Source organism: Pseudozyma hubeiensis (assembly GCF_000403515.1).
Source record: "Pseudozyma hubeiensis SY62 DNA, scaffold: PHS38, whole genome shotgun sequence".
NCBI classification, from domain to species: domain Eukaryota; kingdom Fungi; phylum Basidiomycota; class Ustilaginomycetes; order Ustilaginales; family Ustilaginaceae; genus Pseudozyma; species Pseudozyma hubeiensis.
The window spans coordinates 1,038,354-1,054,068 of NW_012133820.1; the positions used below are offsets into that span (position 1 = coordinate 1,038,354).

At 56.2% G+C, this 15,715-nt stretch overlaps 5 protein-coding genes across 5 annotated transcripts; 2 read left to right on the plus strand and 3 right to left on the minus strand.

Annotated features, from left to right (window-relative positions):
- Positions 1-201: 201 nt before the first annotated feature.
- PHSY_004115 (hypothetical protein) lies at positions 202-2,937 on the plus strand (the record flags this gene model as incomplete). Its single annotated transcript, XM_012334732.1, has 1 exon — positions 202-2,937. One exon carries the CDS (start codon positions 202-204, stop codon positions 2,935-2,937), a length of 2,736 nt encoding a protein of 911 aa, XP_012190122.1.
- A 204-nt stretch (positions 2,938-3,141) lies between these two features.
- Positions 3,142-6,735, minus strand: PHSY_004116 (hypothetical protein; the record flags this gene model as incomplete). Its single annotated transcript, XM_012334733.1, has 2 exons — positions 3,142-5,945; positions 6,645-6,735. 2 exons carry the CDS (start codon positions 6,733-6,735, stop codon positions 3,142-3,144), a joined length of 2,895 nt encoding a protein of 964 aa, XP_012190123.1.
- Positions 6,736-7,030: 295 nt separating this feature from the next.
- Positions 7,031-8,626, minus strand: PHSY_004117 (hypothetical protein; the record flags this gene model as incomplete). Its single annotated transcript, XM_012334734.1, has 1 exon — positions 7,031-8,626. The coding sequence occupies one exon, from the start codon at positions 8,624-8,626 to the stop codon at positions 7,031-7,033; it is 1,596 nt and encodes a 531-aa protein (XP_012190124.1).
- Positions 8,627-9,220: 594 nt separating this feature from the next.
- On the plus strand, positions 9,221-13,009 carry PHSY_004118 (hypothetical protein; the record flags this gene model as incomplete). Its single annotated transcript, XM_012334735.1, has 1 exon — positions 9,221-13,009. One exon carries the CDS (start codon positions 9,221-9,223, stop codon positions 13,007-13,009), a length of 3,789 nt encoding a protein of 1,262 aa, XP_012190125.1.
- A 105-nt stretch (positions 13,010-13,114) lies between these two features.
- PHSY_004119 (hypothetical protein) lies at positions 13,115-15,517 on the minus strand (the record flags this gene model as incomplete). Its single annotated transcript, XM_012334736.1, has 1 exon — positions 13,115-15,517. One exon carries the CDS (start codon positions 15,515-15,517, stop codon positions 13,115-13,117), a length of 2,403 nt encoding a protein of 800 aa, XP_012190126.1.
- Between the last annotated feature and the right edge of the window lie 198 nt (positions 15,518-15,715).

Here is a 15,715-nt window from a genome sequence, read left to right on the forward strand (position 1 = left end):
CACTCTCCTTTCTCTATCTACTGGACTAGCTACACTCTCGCATTGACGGCTGCATCTCTTCGTTGGACACTGCCTGCTCGACTTGCACGCTTCGCTCGTCTCGGCTACTACTTCGATCTCTCATGACGACATTTTCTGGAATTACGACCAATCCCACTCGTCCGTCACAGGGAGGGTTTCACGACACGCTCGTTGCTAGATATGGAAGCGTTCAGCTCAAAGGCTCATGGGCTTGGCAGTGCTGGGCCCTCCAAGCCTCGTCCAAAGGCTCGCGCCCGCTCCAAGAGCTTATCGGGAAGCGCGACGGAGAAGCCATCTCGGATTGGCTCGCTTCTGCCTTCGGAGCCTCCAATGGTGCTCAGAAAGATTCCTCGCCCGCCAAATGCCTTCATTCTGTATCGCTCCAACAAGATGAAAGAGTTGAAGAGCAAGAAGAACACATCTTCTCTGTCCGATGTTGGCCTCGACAAACTTGACCATCAGCGCCAGCTGAGCAAAGAAATTGGACAGCTTTGGCGCAACGAGTCTCCGGAGGTCAAGGCTGCCTTCTACGAAAAGGCGCAGCAGGCTGCATCAGAGCATCGAGATAGGTATCCCGAGTATCGTTTCAAGCCCTCCGTCAAGAAAGCTTTGTCGCGAGAATCGGAAGACGCCGTCGCCTTCCACACGCTCGAAAGACGCACGGATACTGACTTCGCCCCGAGTGACATCAGGGGGCCTCTGTCAGGCTCAGGATCCGGCAGTGGCAGGAAGAGAGCTTCGCTTGATGGCGCGAGATCCAAAACATCGCCGTACGCGACGCGTCATCATCGTCGTGCATCGTCAGCGAGCCCAGGCTCTCCAGCCGCGCGCATTGATCAGTACTACACACCCGTACTGCTCTACTCGGCAGATGACCCGGCCTTGTATGCTCTCAACGACACCCTGATCACGCGGTCTCACTCGCAAGGAACCACAAGTCGCACACAGGGCTCGGCTTTGAGGCGTGGATCGGCGAGAAGGTCGCTGGATGGACAAACCTCTCGCTCCTCAACGGCAAACAGCTGTTTTGACACGCTAGTGCCACAGCATCTCCGCGACTCCCGTATCTTCCTTGCTCCGCATGCGATACCCCCTCTGCCGATCGGCCATGCCATCACCACTGATGATGTCGCAGCCGCAGCATTGGCTCCTCCGCAGCTTACTGAGCCCGTCAGAACAAACTGTAGTTTGTTCGACGCTGTCAAGAGTGCGCTTCCGCCCGAGCGACGAGCCTTTCTGCAAGCTTCCCTCGTCATGAAGGGATATTCTTTCTCACTTGGAAACGAGATGTCGGAGTCGACTGACCAAAGCGCTACAGCCACGAGTCAAGTCACACCGAGCCCTGCCAGCGCAGGGCACCCACTGACGCCCCTCACTCACTCTGAAATTTCGACCTTCATCACTCCTTACAATTCGGCGATCGAGGCGAGTAATAGTTGGTCGGGCCAACAGATCCTTGATCAGATGGTGGGTCAGCCTGATTTGAAAGCAGAGCACAACTCGCAGGACAGCGGTCTCTCCCCAAATTTGGATCCTATCAATCAGGACCCTCTCTCCACACTCGCTCACCCCGTACCGAGTGTGAATCTCCATATGGACTCGTCCATTGCATCCAATAATGTCGATCTAGGCGACTGGCTGCTGCCAGAGCCCTGCTACACGTACTTCGAAACGCAAAGCCACGGCACAAATGGCGCGGTAGCTCCTCCCTCCGCTTCCGACTTATATCAGGGACAAGAAGCCGATGTAGGATCGTCTCAACATTCCGATTTCGCGCATTCCGATCTCCTATCAGCACCAACGCAGAGGTCATTTGCATCGATCGACGTTCCGCTAAACCTGCCGATCGACTACAGCATGAACTCATCCAACTCTGCTTTCGTCGCTCTGTCCGAGCCGAACGATGCTGGTCAAATCCAAGGTATCTTTTATGACTTCGACGGTCAGTTGATGAGCCAGGAGATGGCGGAGAGCAGCGATGCACAACTGCCAGGGAATACCCGCGATTATCTTGATGAGGACTTGCGTCAGAGGCAGGCGGTGGATCAGCTCTTGATGCAAATGATGACGTCGAACAATCCTTCCGACTCGGCCTTCACGGAGGGGCTGCATTTTGAGCTTGTCAGCCCAAAAGCAACACAACCCTTCGATGACCCGCATTCGCAAACCAATGTCGTACCATCCCAAACAGAATGGCAAAGCTGGTCGCAGGAGCCAACTTCCAAGGTCAAAGACAGCACTTCTCTAGAAGACAAGCGGCTTTCTCCTCAAAATGCTAATCCGCAACTGGACTTGAGCGCATGTGCTCAAGAAGTAGCCAATGTCCGAACCGAGTCTAGCGAGGACGAAGGACACATGTTGTCGAAGGAGCGTGTTCATACGAACCGAGACTGGGCTGATGCTTTGAACCAAGATAGAACCCAGGACGTTGGCACATCCGCTTCCTTGAACACGAACTTCAGTGGTCCGATGGGTTATGGCATGGAGTCGATGGACGAAGCTCAGCCTCACACGGAACCTCAGCCTCGCAAAATCCTGCATCATGAAGGAAAAACACAGGCGACCGATACTGATCAGACTGAAGGTCACATTGTTTCTTCAGCATCGAGGGCTCCGACACCAGATCCGTCCATCGACCAAGTTCGAGTACCGCCTGAAGCAGTCGTCACGCATCCTCCGATGCGCGGTCCTGCAGATACGAGTCAAAGTCAAGTCCAGCCCGAAAAACGGTCACGTACATTGATGCAGACTCACGAAACCCACCAGCAACGCATCCAACAGTCGCTACGAAACTGGAAGGCCCACCACCTCAACACTCTAAAAGACAAGCTCGCTCGTGCCAAGCAGAAATCGGCGAATTCCAGCTCACCCTCGTCAGTCGAACAGGCAAGCGATGGTCAAGCGAAGCGTTCTTAATCGACCACGCGATCAATGTTCACCACATCATTCTATCGTTCACACACCTTGCTACGATCGAAAGGTACACCTCTTTAAAGTCATACTTTGGTTTCTAAATTGTACACGAATTGATAATCTCAGTCACTTGTTCTCGATGTTCATTCTTCTGCATGGCGCGATTAGGTCAACTTTTGAGTCATTTCGGAAAGAAGCCTGAGTAGCTCATTCGCTTTGATGCTCTGAGTGATGTTCGGGAATCATGAAATCCTGCAGCAGCAAGCCAGCCAACTCCTGTTGATTGAGATGCAGTGGAGCCTGTTGCAACTGAGCTTGAGAAGCGATAGTCTGATCGTGGTACTGTTGATGCTGCGGACGAGTGTGTTCACCTTGCTGCTGCTGCTCCTGATTTGTAGCCGTGTCGAAATTCGAAGTTGACGCAGGCCAGATCTGGTTGAAGCTCACAGTGCTGCCTGTAATCGCGGATCTTCCAGCCTGGTCCGTCCACTGAATAGACTCACGGCCATACATCTGCTGACTGTTGCCCATCGCCGTAGCAGCGACTGTTGACGATGACGTTGGACCGTGTTGAGGAAAGGGAGGTGCCGTCTCGCATCGAAGCGTGGGCGAGACAGCGTGTACCGGACTATTCTGAGGCATCGTTGCCGATCGGAACTTCTTGTGATTTGATTCTGTACCTCGTACGTTGAGGTTCAGTAGACGAGGGTCGTCAGTGCCATCTGCAGTTCGCTTGTGATCCTCGGCCGTGTCGGCGAGGCCGTATCGCGATCGTATGGCTTCCGCCAGGTCGACAAGCTTGCCTCGGATTTCGGCAACCCCCTGTATCACCAGCTGCAGCTGTGCCAGTGCAGAAACTGCTGAATCGACATCGGAGAGTAGACCGAACACGTTGCAATGAGGAACGCGGGCAGCCGTCAGGACGATAAAGGCTGCCGAGATCCCGATGCTCTCGGCGTACAGAGTCAGCCACGGGCTAGGGAAAAGATACTTGCTGATCGTGGGGAATGCACGAATGATGCCACCTGCAAGATTCAGGCAGCCGTCCAAGTCGAGGCGCTCTGCTTCGTCCATCGCGTTGACTCCGTTGCGCCGAGATAAGAGATTGGTCGCGATATGCAGCCGCAAACGTTCGAATTGAAGCGAGACAGAGGCGATACAGGCTGCAATTGCTGACGTCGGTTCAGTCGCCTCGTTAGGAACGGCACGAAGGGCGAGCGGCAGGCTATTGTACCAGTCTAACAAGCATCGATATTGGTCCTGAGCGCGCACTCTGAGCTGATCGATCGGCACGTGAAGAGTCTGTGGGTCGAGCAGGTCGCAGAGGGTTCGTCCGACTGGGCCTGATGGACTGCAAAGTGCAGCGAGACGCTGCAAGGCGGTCGTGAGGCAGAACACGTCGGTGCGTGAAGGTGGAGTCGGCACATCAAATTGGCGGTCCTGAGGATGCTGCAGCTGTGTCCCTGATGAACCCAGCCCAGAACGAATGACGTGGTCGAGAATCTCTATCGATGCGCCGAGTCGTGATTGCTGCATCCGTTGATTCGAGGACCCGACAGTGGATCGACTCAGAAGGCTTCGAGCCTGGACAATGTTGTTGAAGGCTAATATCAGATCTCCTCGGCCGGCATTGCAGAAAGACAACAGCGCGTAGACTTGCGATTGCCTCGAGGCTTCTTCGTTCTCGAATCGATCTGCGCCGTCCATCGCCCGCGTCCACATGCTTGCCTGGCTTTCAAAGTTGTTCGGAGAGATTCGCATTTTGTACCTTGACGATCTGGTGACATTGCTTGAGCTCGCCTGTGGTAGACTGTCGTTCATGATAGTCTTCACGCCACAGGCCATCACTGCGAAGAGCAAAGCTATTTCCGAGACAGCGTAGGCGGTGATTGCAGGTGGAGACGATGTCACCTTGCTCCAGATTGCTTGTACTTCTGCTGGTTGCACGATGGCGATAAAGCGGAAGATCCCCTCGGTGTAAGAGTGTAGCAAGGCCTGAAATTCGTCGTCTGAGGGCATTTGAGGAGGCACTGTAGGCGAGTCAAGCTCGTGTTTGACCGCAAGACGGGGTGCAAGCACCGCTGATGTCGAGTGCTGTTGCCACACATCCATGCCGGAGGTAGTCGGGTTGCTCGGCTTGCACATTGCTGCATTTGCTTCCGCAATCAAACGTGCCGCTGATAACAGTGATAGATCGATACAACGGCCCAGGCTGAGTTGCGTTTGCGTACTTTGCTGCGGGAGAAGATGTGCGATAAAAGTCGTCGACGCTTCGCTTCCCACGCGTGCCTGCTGGCGATACCCAGTGGCGAATCCAGGATCGCTCGCTCGCCTATGTGCATCGAGGCGCCATGTGGATCGACAAATGCCATCGCAAGTTCCTCTTTCCGACAGGATATCAACGCGCCTTTCGAGCGCGACCATTCTCGCCTCCAACGATTCGACATACCTTCTGCTGTACGCCGAGCGATCTCGGACGTCGACATAGTTGCACTCTTCCGCAAAGGCAATGCACTGACTGCAGGGTCTCTGACCGTTACATTTGACCTTCTTGCGACGGCATACCTCGCAAGCTCGCACTACGCGCTTACGGACGGAGGCTTCCGAGGCAGAAGTCGCCACGATCGGGGTGAACTGTTGAGGCGGCAGCGAAGCAATCGGTAGGGAAGAGGACGAGGAGGCCTCACTGTCCGTCGAGGGTGTGCGAGGCAGCATTGTGGCATGGCATGTGCTGGACGAAGAGGGCGAATTGCAGAGCCGTTGTGGACCTGAACAAGGAGTAGTCCTGACCGCGTTTGGAAGTCCTTTATCAATGAATGAGAAATGATTGGGCATGCAAAACAGCGAGCAAAACGAGCGCAGACGCTGCGGAATGATCAGGGCAATCTCATCTTCTGTGTTCTTCGCTGCATCAGGATTGGTGGGGACGAATCTTCCATCGTAGCAAGCCGTACAGATGGCAACAAGGCCGAATAGTACTTCAAGATCGCCGAACGTGAGCCTACATAGTCCTGCGCAAGGTTGAAAGCCAAACGCAATGAAGTCTTGTATATGTACCCTTGTCTTGGAACTTTTCAGTTCATGCATGCCCATTGTGTCTTGCTGCTGCAAGGGATGCAACCCCAGTGATCGTGCATGAGCGGAAATAGAGTTTGAGCGCGGTGATGATTATGGTGTCCCCATCAGGGTGCCGCCACGACAGTCTGAGCCTGGCGAACAATCTCATGCCCTTTGATGTGCTGAGATTTTCATGCACGAAGATGAAGACCGGCATTGCATCGATGACGCATTCAGCTTAATCGCTACCGAGACGAGGCCGACAAGAGCGTCCCGATTCTTCCGAGGACGCTCGAGACAGGCCGCTCGAAACAAGGTTCGTCCCTGCTGACGATCTCGTGCGCTTGGCAGGCCATGCTTTCGTTGGACTTCGTGAGACGGCAAAAGGGGATAGCGTGTTATGAAGAGGAGAGCGAAGAGGCTTCGAAGTGACGAAATCGAGTGCTGGTATAGACCATGCCAGATTGAACGAGGTCAATAAAGGTAAACATGGTTGACGGGGAGCTCCGTGCTGAGTGCGATGAGGTCGAGCTTTGACAGTATTCAGCGTAACGCGTATACTATTTGAATAATTCAAAGAAGCTCGGCGCTAAAACACAACGATGTGACGAGTTGACAAGTCACGACGCCTCGGAGTGATTACGAAGCTGTACCTGTGTGCTTGGACTGGCTTAAGCGTTCATGATCTGATGGCGAATCCGATGACCGAGATGACCGTTCTGAGGTTCTTTTGCCTCGCCTCATCTTGAGCGCTGACGACGCGGACATGAGCCTGGCAAACTCTGTTGGCTCCGTCCAGTTCATGATACACCAGCAGTCAGGAGCTCACGGTCCGTATCTGAGCAACCTCTGCATGGGTGCCGGTGAGCGATGTGGGCGGTCTTGCGCAGCATTTGCTTGGGTACGGCGCTCGTGAGGCACTGATGATGTGATGAATTATGCATGCTGCTGTTGATGAATAGAAGTACAATTGTAGGAAGAGAACAGCCGATGCAAGGCTCCGGTCGGGACGATCGAGACAATATTGGCTGATACAAAATCAGAGCTCTTCGATTTGCAGGTCTTCATCATCGGAGTCGTCATCCTCTTGTGCCTCGGCGCCGACGTCCTGCTGAGTTGCCTCGGCATCGTCTTGCAGGTCCTGAGCTGTTGCAGCCGACTCGTCCCTCTTGAGAATGTTGACCAATCTGAGCACTGACTCGGCAATCTTCTCGTCCGCCTCGACGAGGTGCGCTGATCTCACAACCACATAGGCCCCTCTTGCGCGCAAGCACTGTCGGCCATAGATATTGGTGCAAAGAAGGAGGAGAGATTCGATAAGCATGTGTCGCAGCGCGGGGTCCTTCTCGCGCTTCTTGTCCTCTGGCAGCATTTGGCATTCCTCGGGAAGCTCTTCCTGGTCTTCGAGATCGACCTCGGCGAGTTTTTTGCCGTCGCAAAGCGGAAGCAAGAGGTACGGCAGGATATCGACGGAAGACGGTGGTCGGGTCGTGGCACGAAGTGCACCGGCGAGCATTTCATCTTCACCGTCGCGCACGGGAGGTGGTGCCACAAGGAGCTTGTGAGCCGACTTGACAAAGAGGACGTTTTTTAGCGTGCTGATGACGCCTCCCCTACGAATCAAGTTGGGATGCTCGGTGAAAGCCATGATGCGGGCAACAGGATATTCTGTGGCAGCCGGCGCAACACCTTGGTCGGCGGCACCTCGAGCCAGCGCCGCCTGAGCTATGACTGACGCGGCAGCCGAAGACGCAGACAATGGTGTGACGAACCAATCCCTGCCTCGTGGCAGGACGGTGACGTTGGCGAAGACGCTCGCCAAGAAGTTGCAGTTGGTCTTGCGCTTGATCCTTGGCCTTCCGTCTGGTCCTCGTTCGACTCTTTCGGCTTCTTGACGCTCGTCTGCCTCGGCTTTGGTGGCGGCGTCCTTGGCCCGCTGCTTCATGGATTCGAGATCGCTCCCTTGCGAAGCAGCGGTGGCGCCCTCCTCGAAAGCATCCAAGAGCCTAGCCATGGCGGGGACCTTTTCGTCCATCTTTTTCGCCTGCTCTGCCACCTTCTTTGCGTAAGCTTCCGCTTTTGCCTTCTTGGCAGCGAACTCTGGATCATTGGGCTCCACGTCCATGCCGTTGAGGGCGCCTTCCATCTCTTCTGATGCCATGAAGCTGTAGAAAGGACGAGCCTGGACCTGCAGGTCGAGCAGGATTGCGCAGATAGATTCCAGTTTTGTAAGGTTGGACAGAAGCATGCATGCGAGGTCGGCGAGCAAAGAGACCGGGTCGGCGATGTATCGGACGAGGAATTCGAGGAAGTCTTTGTCGCCAATCTTGCGTGCCAAGACGAGGCTGTCGGAGATGTTGATCAGTGCGCTGAAAGCATCGTGGGCGGTGATGGGCTGATCTTGACAGAGCCTCTTGAGATCTTCGACGGTGTCTACCTCTTTACCGTCGCGGCCGAGAAGCGGTGAGCCATCACGATTCTTGTGCTTTGAGATGAGCAGAGAGCGGTGCGGGCTATCCTTTGCGCTGAAGCCTACGATGTTGTTGAGCGCAACCTGTCGAACCTGAGCGTTGGGATCCGAGAGAAAGGTGAGCACCTCTAGCTCTGGCGGCGGTTTCACTGTCGCTGATGACATGATCTGTGACCAAGCAAGGTGTTGTGTGGTGACCTGGTGTAGAAGAGCAAGTTGATGGAGGAGGAAGGAAGAAGCGGACGAACAGATCACTGCCAAAATTTTGAGAAGAAACTCCACCGCGAATAACACCGACGGCTCAAAAATCATCATCCCGCATATTCCATATCAATTTCTCTGTAAAATCCGACCAAAAAATTGCAGTGTAACTACGTCTCACAAAGTCTTATCGGGCAGATCGGGAACTCAATCGTCTTGCCGAGACCAACACGCTTGGACCACGGCGGCTCAAGGCACGATGCCCAAGTCCAGCTAGCCGATGTCAGTTCGCGAGTATCAAGTATGAGCTCTTTGTGAGATCACCACCGTCCTCGTACATCCCCACAGCCGCCGCCAACGCCTCGTCCACCACAGCATTGCCTCGCTAGGTCTTGCTGCCGTCGCGCACACCCGGACGCGCTGACGATCTGGTGACGACAGCAACCAACGTGGCACTATCATCGTGTCACACGCCTGGTTCGGCTGAGACCATTCTCCGTCATGTTTTCCAACCTCATAAACGGCCGCAAAGGGTCGGGCGACCGCAGCAACCATCGAATGTCGGGCTCAGGCTCCGGTTCGAACCACCCTGTCACGGCAGAACGCATTCGCCATCCTCAACATGTCTATGCGCAAGAAGGTCCCACATCACCATCATACGATTCCAGCGGTCACGGCTCCTACATGTCACACCAGGACAGCGCAGGCTCGAGTGCTGCGCCAGGATGGAACAGTCCAGGTGGCTCGAGTCAACCTGCGCGCTCGCCTGCGCAGCTACCCGAGGAGATGCGCGCCCGCGAGAGGCAGAGGCAGGTGGAGCGAGATCGAGAACGACGGGAGCGCCAGCCCAGCCAATCGTCTTTGAATGCCCCTAGTCCAGCGCCATCGACTCCTTCCGCCAACGCGCAGGATCCTGCAGCCGCGAAATTCTCGTCTAGCCACATGGAGTCCTCGGTGACACGTTTGCTTGTCGCGACAAAGATGTTGCTCGAATCGCTCACCAAATGGTCCGTCGGGCAGCGTAGCGAAGAGGACGTTTCCGACATCTATGTGCGCCTTGGCAACGACTTCAACTCGGCCAAGCTCGCCTTTGGATCGTACGGCATCGACATGAGCGATCTCAATTCGGTGCCCGATGATCTGCGCGACTGCCTTGAGCGCTGCTTGTCGGAGGAAGCTTCTCCGGCTGTGCTCGAAATCCATCTGCCCCGTATCCGCGAGATCATCATCAATCTCCTACAGGGTCTCAAGATGAAGCAGGCCGAGTACAAGCAGTTCCTCGTCCAGCAACGTGCAGCAAAAGGGGCAAAGAGGTCCAGCGTACTTCTCGGGACTCCATCATCATCAACTCCTCCATCAGTACGACAGCAGCAGCAGCAGAAGACGACATCGAATCGTGTCCTGGGGCCACGCGCCTCGCGGCAAGGGTTCAGCGAGACTGCTGCAACTGCCTCTGCCGAAGCCCAACCCGAGATAGATTCGTCAAGCACGTTCTCAACACACCCAGATTCTCTGCAGCGTGCCAGCTCGGTGGGTGCGGCGTCACCTTTCGATCGCGCATCGACGCAACCATCTGGCGGAGATGCCGACTCGTCCACGACTGCTCCCGCAAATCCTGCATCCGGTCGAGCTGGCATTGTGCGTCCGCCGAGTCGTATCTTGCGCATGGCAAGCGATCGATCAGCAGGCAAAGGCTCAGATGAACAGCCCTCACCTGCACTGCCTCAAGCAGCCTTCTCGTCCTCCGATGCCCCGGATTCCGAGTCAGGTCAGGCAACGCCGCGAATGTCGAGCGTCGAAAGCCGCGCGCTAGCCAACGACGCTGTTGTGACGTCGGCTGCTGGCGGAGAAGCTTTGCGCGATGATGAAGGCTCCGACGACCAGCCTGGCCCGCTCACCAGCCTGACACCGCAACGATTGAGCACACGATCACCACGACACACTCCCAAGTCCTCCGTCGATACTGCTGCCGACTTTACCGAACATGACCCGAGCATGAGGGCGCTCAAGAACCGAGATGCTCTGGAACGTCGTGCCAGTAAACGCTTCAGCGCCTACACCTTCAACAAAATGGGCATCGGACAGAACTACACACAGGGTATGGGCATCAACATGTTCCCTCCAGGCAGCGGCGGTGCCGGTAGTCCGCTCGCAGAACGCAAACCAACCGAGCGACGAGGCAGTGGAGCACGCCGGACCGTCCGACCTCCTCTTCCAGAGGCGAGTCCCGCACTGGAAGGCGCCACAAGTCCCTCTACGTTCGCCAAAACCACCGACTACTTTGGATCGTCAAGCAGCAGCAACAGCATCAGTGGCGCACGTGCGCTGCCTCGATCCAGAAGCGCTGCTACCGTCGACAGCAAATTCGAGTCGATTCAGGAAGTCAAGACTCCCACCTCTGCCTCTTTCGGCCCAGACGCCAATACGCCGCCGCCCGAAGATTCTATCGGCACAAATCCAGGAAAGTCGACATCTGCTGAGGCACACGAGTCTTCGCCGACACAGTCGAGGGACCTACTTGCTCCTGCCGCCCGGACCGCTCACCGGGTCACTTCGCAAGCTGCGAGCTCCACGGATTCACTTCCCTTTGTGGATGCTCATGCGGCTGTGTCGGACTCGGGCCATGCAATCGAATCCAAGGATGGCCAGAGCGCTGCTACGACGGCTGCGGCCACCAGCACCGCAATTTCGGCAACTCCGCGCGCCCGGTCCAGCACCATAGCATCAGAGACGATCAGTGTCTTTCTGCAGCTCGGTCGTCAAACTCGTAAAGCTGTCATTGAGCTTGACACCTCCAATCCTCTGACACGTGGGATCAGCGTCGCAAAATTGCGCATGCTCTTCATCGATCGCTTCGCGTACTCGCCTGGTATGGACGACTTCCCGACCATCTATCTCAAAGACCCCGCCAGCGGTATAACGTACGAGCTTGAGGATCTTGACGACATTCAGGAAGGGAGCGTGCTCACGCTCAACATCGAGCCCCTGGACCAGGTCAAACAGCACCTCGACCTGTCGCTCGGCGCCATTTCACGCGACATTCGCGAGCTCAAGGCTGCTCTGGCGGAGCGTGACCGCGATGCGCGTCGCATGTCTCTGGTCAACAACGACGCCTTCTTGACGACGCATGCAACACCCACCAAGATCAGCGATTCGCAATTTCAAGCGGCTGGCCAGCGTGTGGCGCAACTCAAGCGTGCCAATACGCGAGCGTCCGGGACGAACAATTTCGAAGACCCGCCTACGACTCCCGACTCCAGCAAAAGCAGTGCTGCAGGTCCACCCTCGTCCGCATTGGCAGGCTCACGCATAGCGCACGAGCTCAAGGCGCAATTCGAGGAACTGCAGAACCTTCGCCGCGAGTTTGCTGTCACCCGTCAATTGCAGACCGATTTCGAGGGCGACGTCAAGTCTATCCTCGCCACCGTCCGCGAGCAATCTGGTGCGGTGCGAGCCATCGCCTCGACCAAAGTGGCAGCCGAGCGCAATTTCATCGTCGCAGGCAAAGCTCGCCTCGATACCCAGTCTCAAGACCTCCTCACGCTCATCGAGGACCTGCAGGATACTGTTGACGATCTACGGGTCGATGTCATTCAACGCGGAGTCAAACCGAAACCCGCTCTGGTCAAGCAGATCGTCGAGGACGTCGATCGTGCCACCAGCGGCCTGTTGGAGCTCGAAGGGTACGTGCAGACGGTCAAACCAAGTTGGAAGAAGACGTGGGAGTCCGAGTTGCAGAACATCGTCGACGAGCAAGAGTTTCTCAACCACGAGGAAGGTCTCCTTTCGGATCTGCGCGACGATCTCGGCGCGCTCAAGGAGGTGTTCAGCAACATCCAGCAGGTGGTCAAGCTTCGTGGTGGATCCGGCAAGGGAGGCAAGTACATCCCTCCGCTACCGGAGGAGGGCCACGAAGGTCTGTCCACCGTTATGATGGAAGTCAAGTCGCAGGCCGTCAATCATGAGAAGCGTCTACGAGCTCTACAGGCTGTCGAACGGCAAAGACAGAAGGACATGTTGGCTTCCAAGAGCAACGACGAGTTCAGTGAAGAGCTGGCAGGGTTCGTGGACAAGAGAGTGCTTCGCAAAACCGGCGGCGTTTTGGAGGCCGAAAGGGTCAGGCAGAAGAGAGACCATGCAACGTGGAAGGCCATGTTTGGCGGTGGCGGGCCTGGAGGGATTCCGATGACTCCGAGCGGGAGCAGCGGGCCAGAAGCCAAACCGAAGAAGTTGATACTCGGCGGTAAGAAGGGCAAGGATGCGGCAGCGGCAGCGGCAGGTGTCGATGGGCCCTCGACCGCTGCCAATACGAGCGCAAGCACTACGGATGACGATACTACGCTGTAAAAGTCATCCTCCTATGTTGCGAAAGCTTGCTTGCCAAGAAAATACAATGTCTTGGATCAGCTTGATCCTTTGAAAGCGTTTCCGCTATGCAGTGCGAGTGAACAGTCAATAGCCTTCCAGATCAAGAGCCTCCAACGCGAGGTCGTCCTCGTCATCATCATCTTCGTCCTCCTCTTCTTCCTCTTCTTCCTCGTCCTCGTCCTCTTCGTCCTCTTCGTCCTCTTCGTCCTCTTCGTCCTCTTCGTCCTCTTCGTCCTCTTCGGCCTCTTCCTCTTCTTCCTCTTCCTCGACGCCGTCCTCTTCTTCCTCTTCTACGTTCAAAGCTGTGTTGGCTGACTCTTCCGGTTCCGCTGAAGGGACTGCCTCCTCTCCATACGTTTGACCGTCTTCAGAGTTGTAGGAGTTCGTGAATCTTCTCGAGGACGGAGCGGAGACATCCTCATCGAGTTCGTAGGCGGTTGGTGACTGGACCATATCTTCCGAATGTCGATCGTCCGTGTGCTCTTCTATAGAGCTGCGGTTGCTGAACACATTGTCCGGTAGCGGTTCGTCGTGTCGCAGAGTCGCCCTTGAATGCTGGTCGAGTGACGCTGATTGACTTTGCTTCACGGTGCTGGTTGCCAGGTCGGTCGAAAGGCGGGGGCCAGCGCTTTGCAGAGGCTGCCTGTGCGCTGAAGCATTCGCTTTGGTCGGAGTCTGCTCGCCATCAGCCTCGTCCAGCGCCGTTGGCCTGCGGCGCTGTTCCAGCGGGACTACAATCCTCGCTGCATCCGTGCTACGTAACCCAACAGCTTGCGCTCGACTTGGTCCCGAGTGATCTGCCTCGTTGTCCGTGATATCATCATCATGGTGGAAAATGGTACCTGTGATGCCGATGTTGTAGTTGCTGGACGTGGTGGGTCTGGCTCGAGGCGTGCTTACGTCGATCTCGTCGGCGTCGACATCCGGGATCGTGGTGTTGGTAGACGCATGCTCGTCTGGACTTGAGCCTTGAAAAAGCGAACCATTCGCACGTGGTACCTTGAGACGGGTTTCGGGCACGAGGTTGGACCGTGGACGTCGAGTGGGCGATTGGGTGGACTGGTGAGCGAGACCGGAGGCATTCGTATCTGGGTCTGACACTTGACTTTCGAGAAACGCCGCCACCGAGGAGACGTCAATGGCGGCGGCATGCAGAGCTTCTGACACCGGGCTCGGACTGATCACCGATGAATGGGCACCCCGTGCAGTGCTTGCTGTGCTGCGGGGCAGACTGAAAGTGCCTGTTCTGTCGTTATCTGGTGCTAGAGATGCAGACCTACTTGTCGTTGCGTGCGGACCACTAGCAGGGGGTCTCCCTGAGCGACTTGCGGGGCGCGAGTGAGGCGGGGTGCGCAGGCTTGCGTTGCTGTTGTGAGACGAGGTGCGCGAATGCATGTTCAGGGAACGAGATGGTGTCATTGGTCTTTGCAAGGATCCTATTGTCGCGGAAGCTGCTAAAGCGGCAGTAAGCGGGACAATGGGCTCAGGTGGCAGGTCAGGGTCTACGTCGAAATGAAGCTTCAGGGAGGGATGATAAATGGGCAGCTGGCGATCGCGACGCACGTGCGAATGCATTGGTGGGTTTGGAGATGTTCGCGATGTTGCGCCGCCATTCGTATCGGATGAGCCGTTGAGCGCTGATGTGTGAGAAGGGCTCCTTGAAAGGGAAGCGTCGGTACTTGGCGCGCTTGTCGAAGGTGCTGCGATCTGCTGAACATGGCCATTCGTGAGATGATGGGAGTGAGATGAACCTGCCCATGCGTACGGATCCGCCAGGATTGAAAGCGGATTCGGCGGTGGCCATAGCCAGGACGGGATGTGATTTCGCGGCGGCAATCGTATGCCGTCCGGCTGGCCGAACTTGCTGAGGAAGGAAGACAGATGTGAAGGCACTTCTGTCCACTCGGAAGAGTTCGAGTCACGCAGGGCTCGCCCGAGCTCGGCAAGGATAGCAGGATTGGACCACGCCTGCACTTTGCGCATGCACGCAACAAGTGTGCTGGTGACTTCCACGCCATCCAAACAGTGAACATAGATGGGATGGTTGCGTCTGTCCAGCAGCACCGACAGAGCTCGAGCAGCACCTTCGCGAGTCAGGCCTCCGCTCTCGTCCTTGGGCTTCTCGCAGCGTACATGAAGCAGCTGAACGCCAAGTCTGGATGCCTTGCCAGCTACGCTCGGAGTCGGAAAAGATGATGGTGATGACGGCCCTTTGGCGGATGTCGACCACTCCGAGAGACCAATATCGCTGTCAAGTGGCCTTGGCGTCAAGCTGAGTACGGTTCGTAGATGTAGTCGCGAGAGAAAAGATAGGTTTCTGGCTTTTGGATAAGCTCCACGATACACCGACTCGCGGTGATGCGGATGCGATCGAGGATCTGCATCGTCTGCAGCGATTTCGGCCTGCCAAGAAGGCTGCGGCTGATCCGTGCACGCGAAGGCGACTGTCGAAAAGCGCAGCGGTGGCGTGAGCGGCTTGAGCGACATCGTGACGGTGGCAACGAGCCTAACGGCCAGTCGTGTTTGGTTGTATCTGGGAGAAGATCGCAAGTGTCTTCACTGCTTCAATGCGGTCATCGCTGCTCTTGGTATCAAGCCTTCGACGGATAGCAAAAGCGACACGCGAAAGCGCAGTGTCGCTCGAGCAGATTTGTAAACGCAGCTATTGCGGCTCTACGTGCGAGC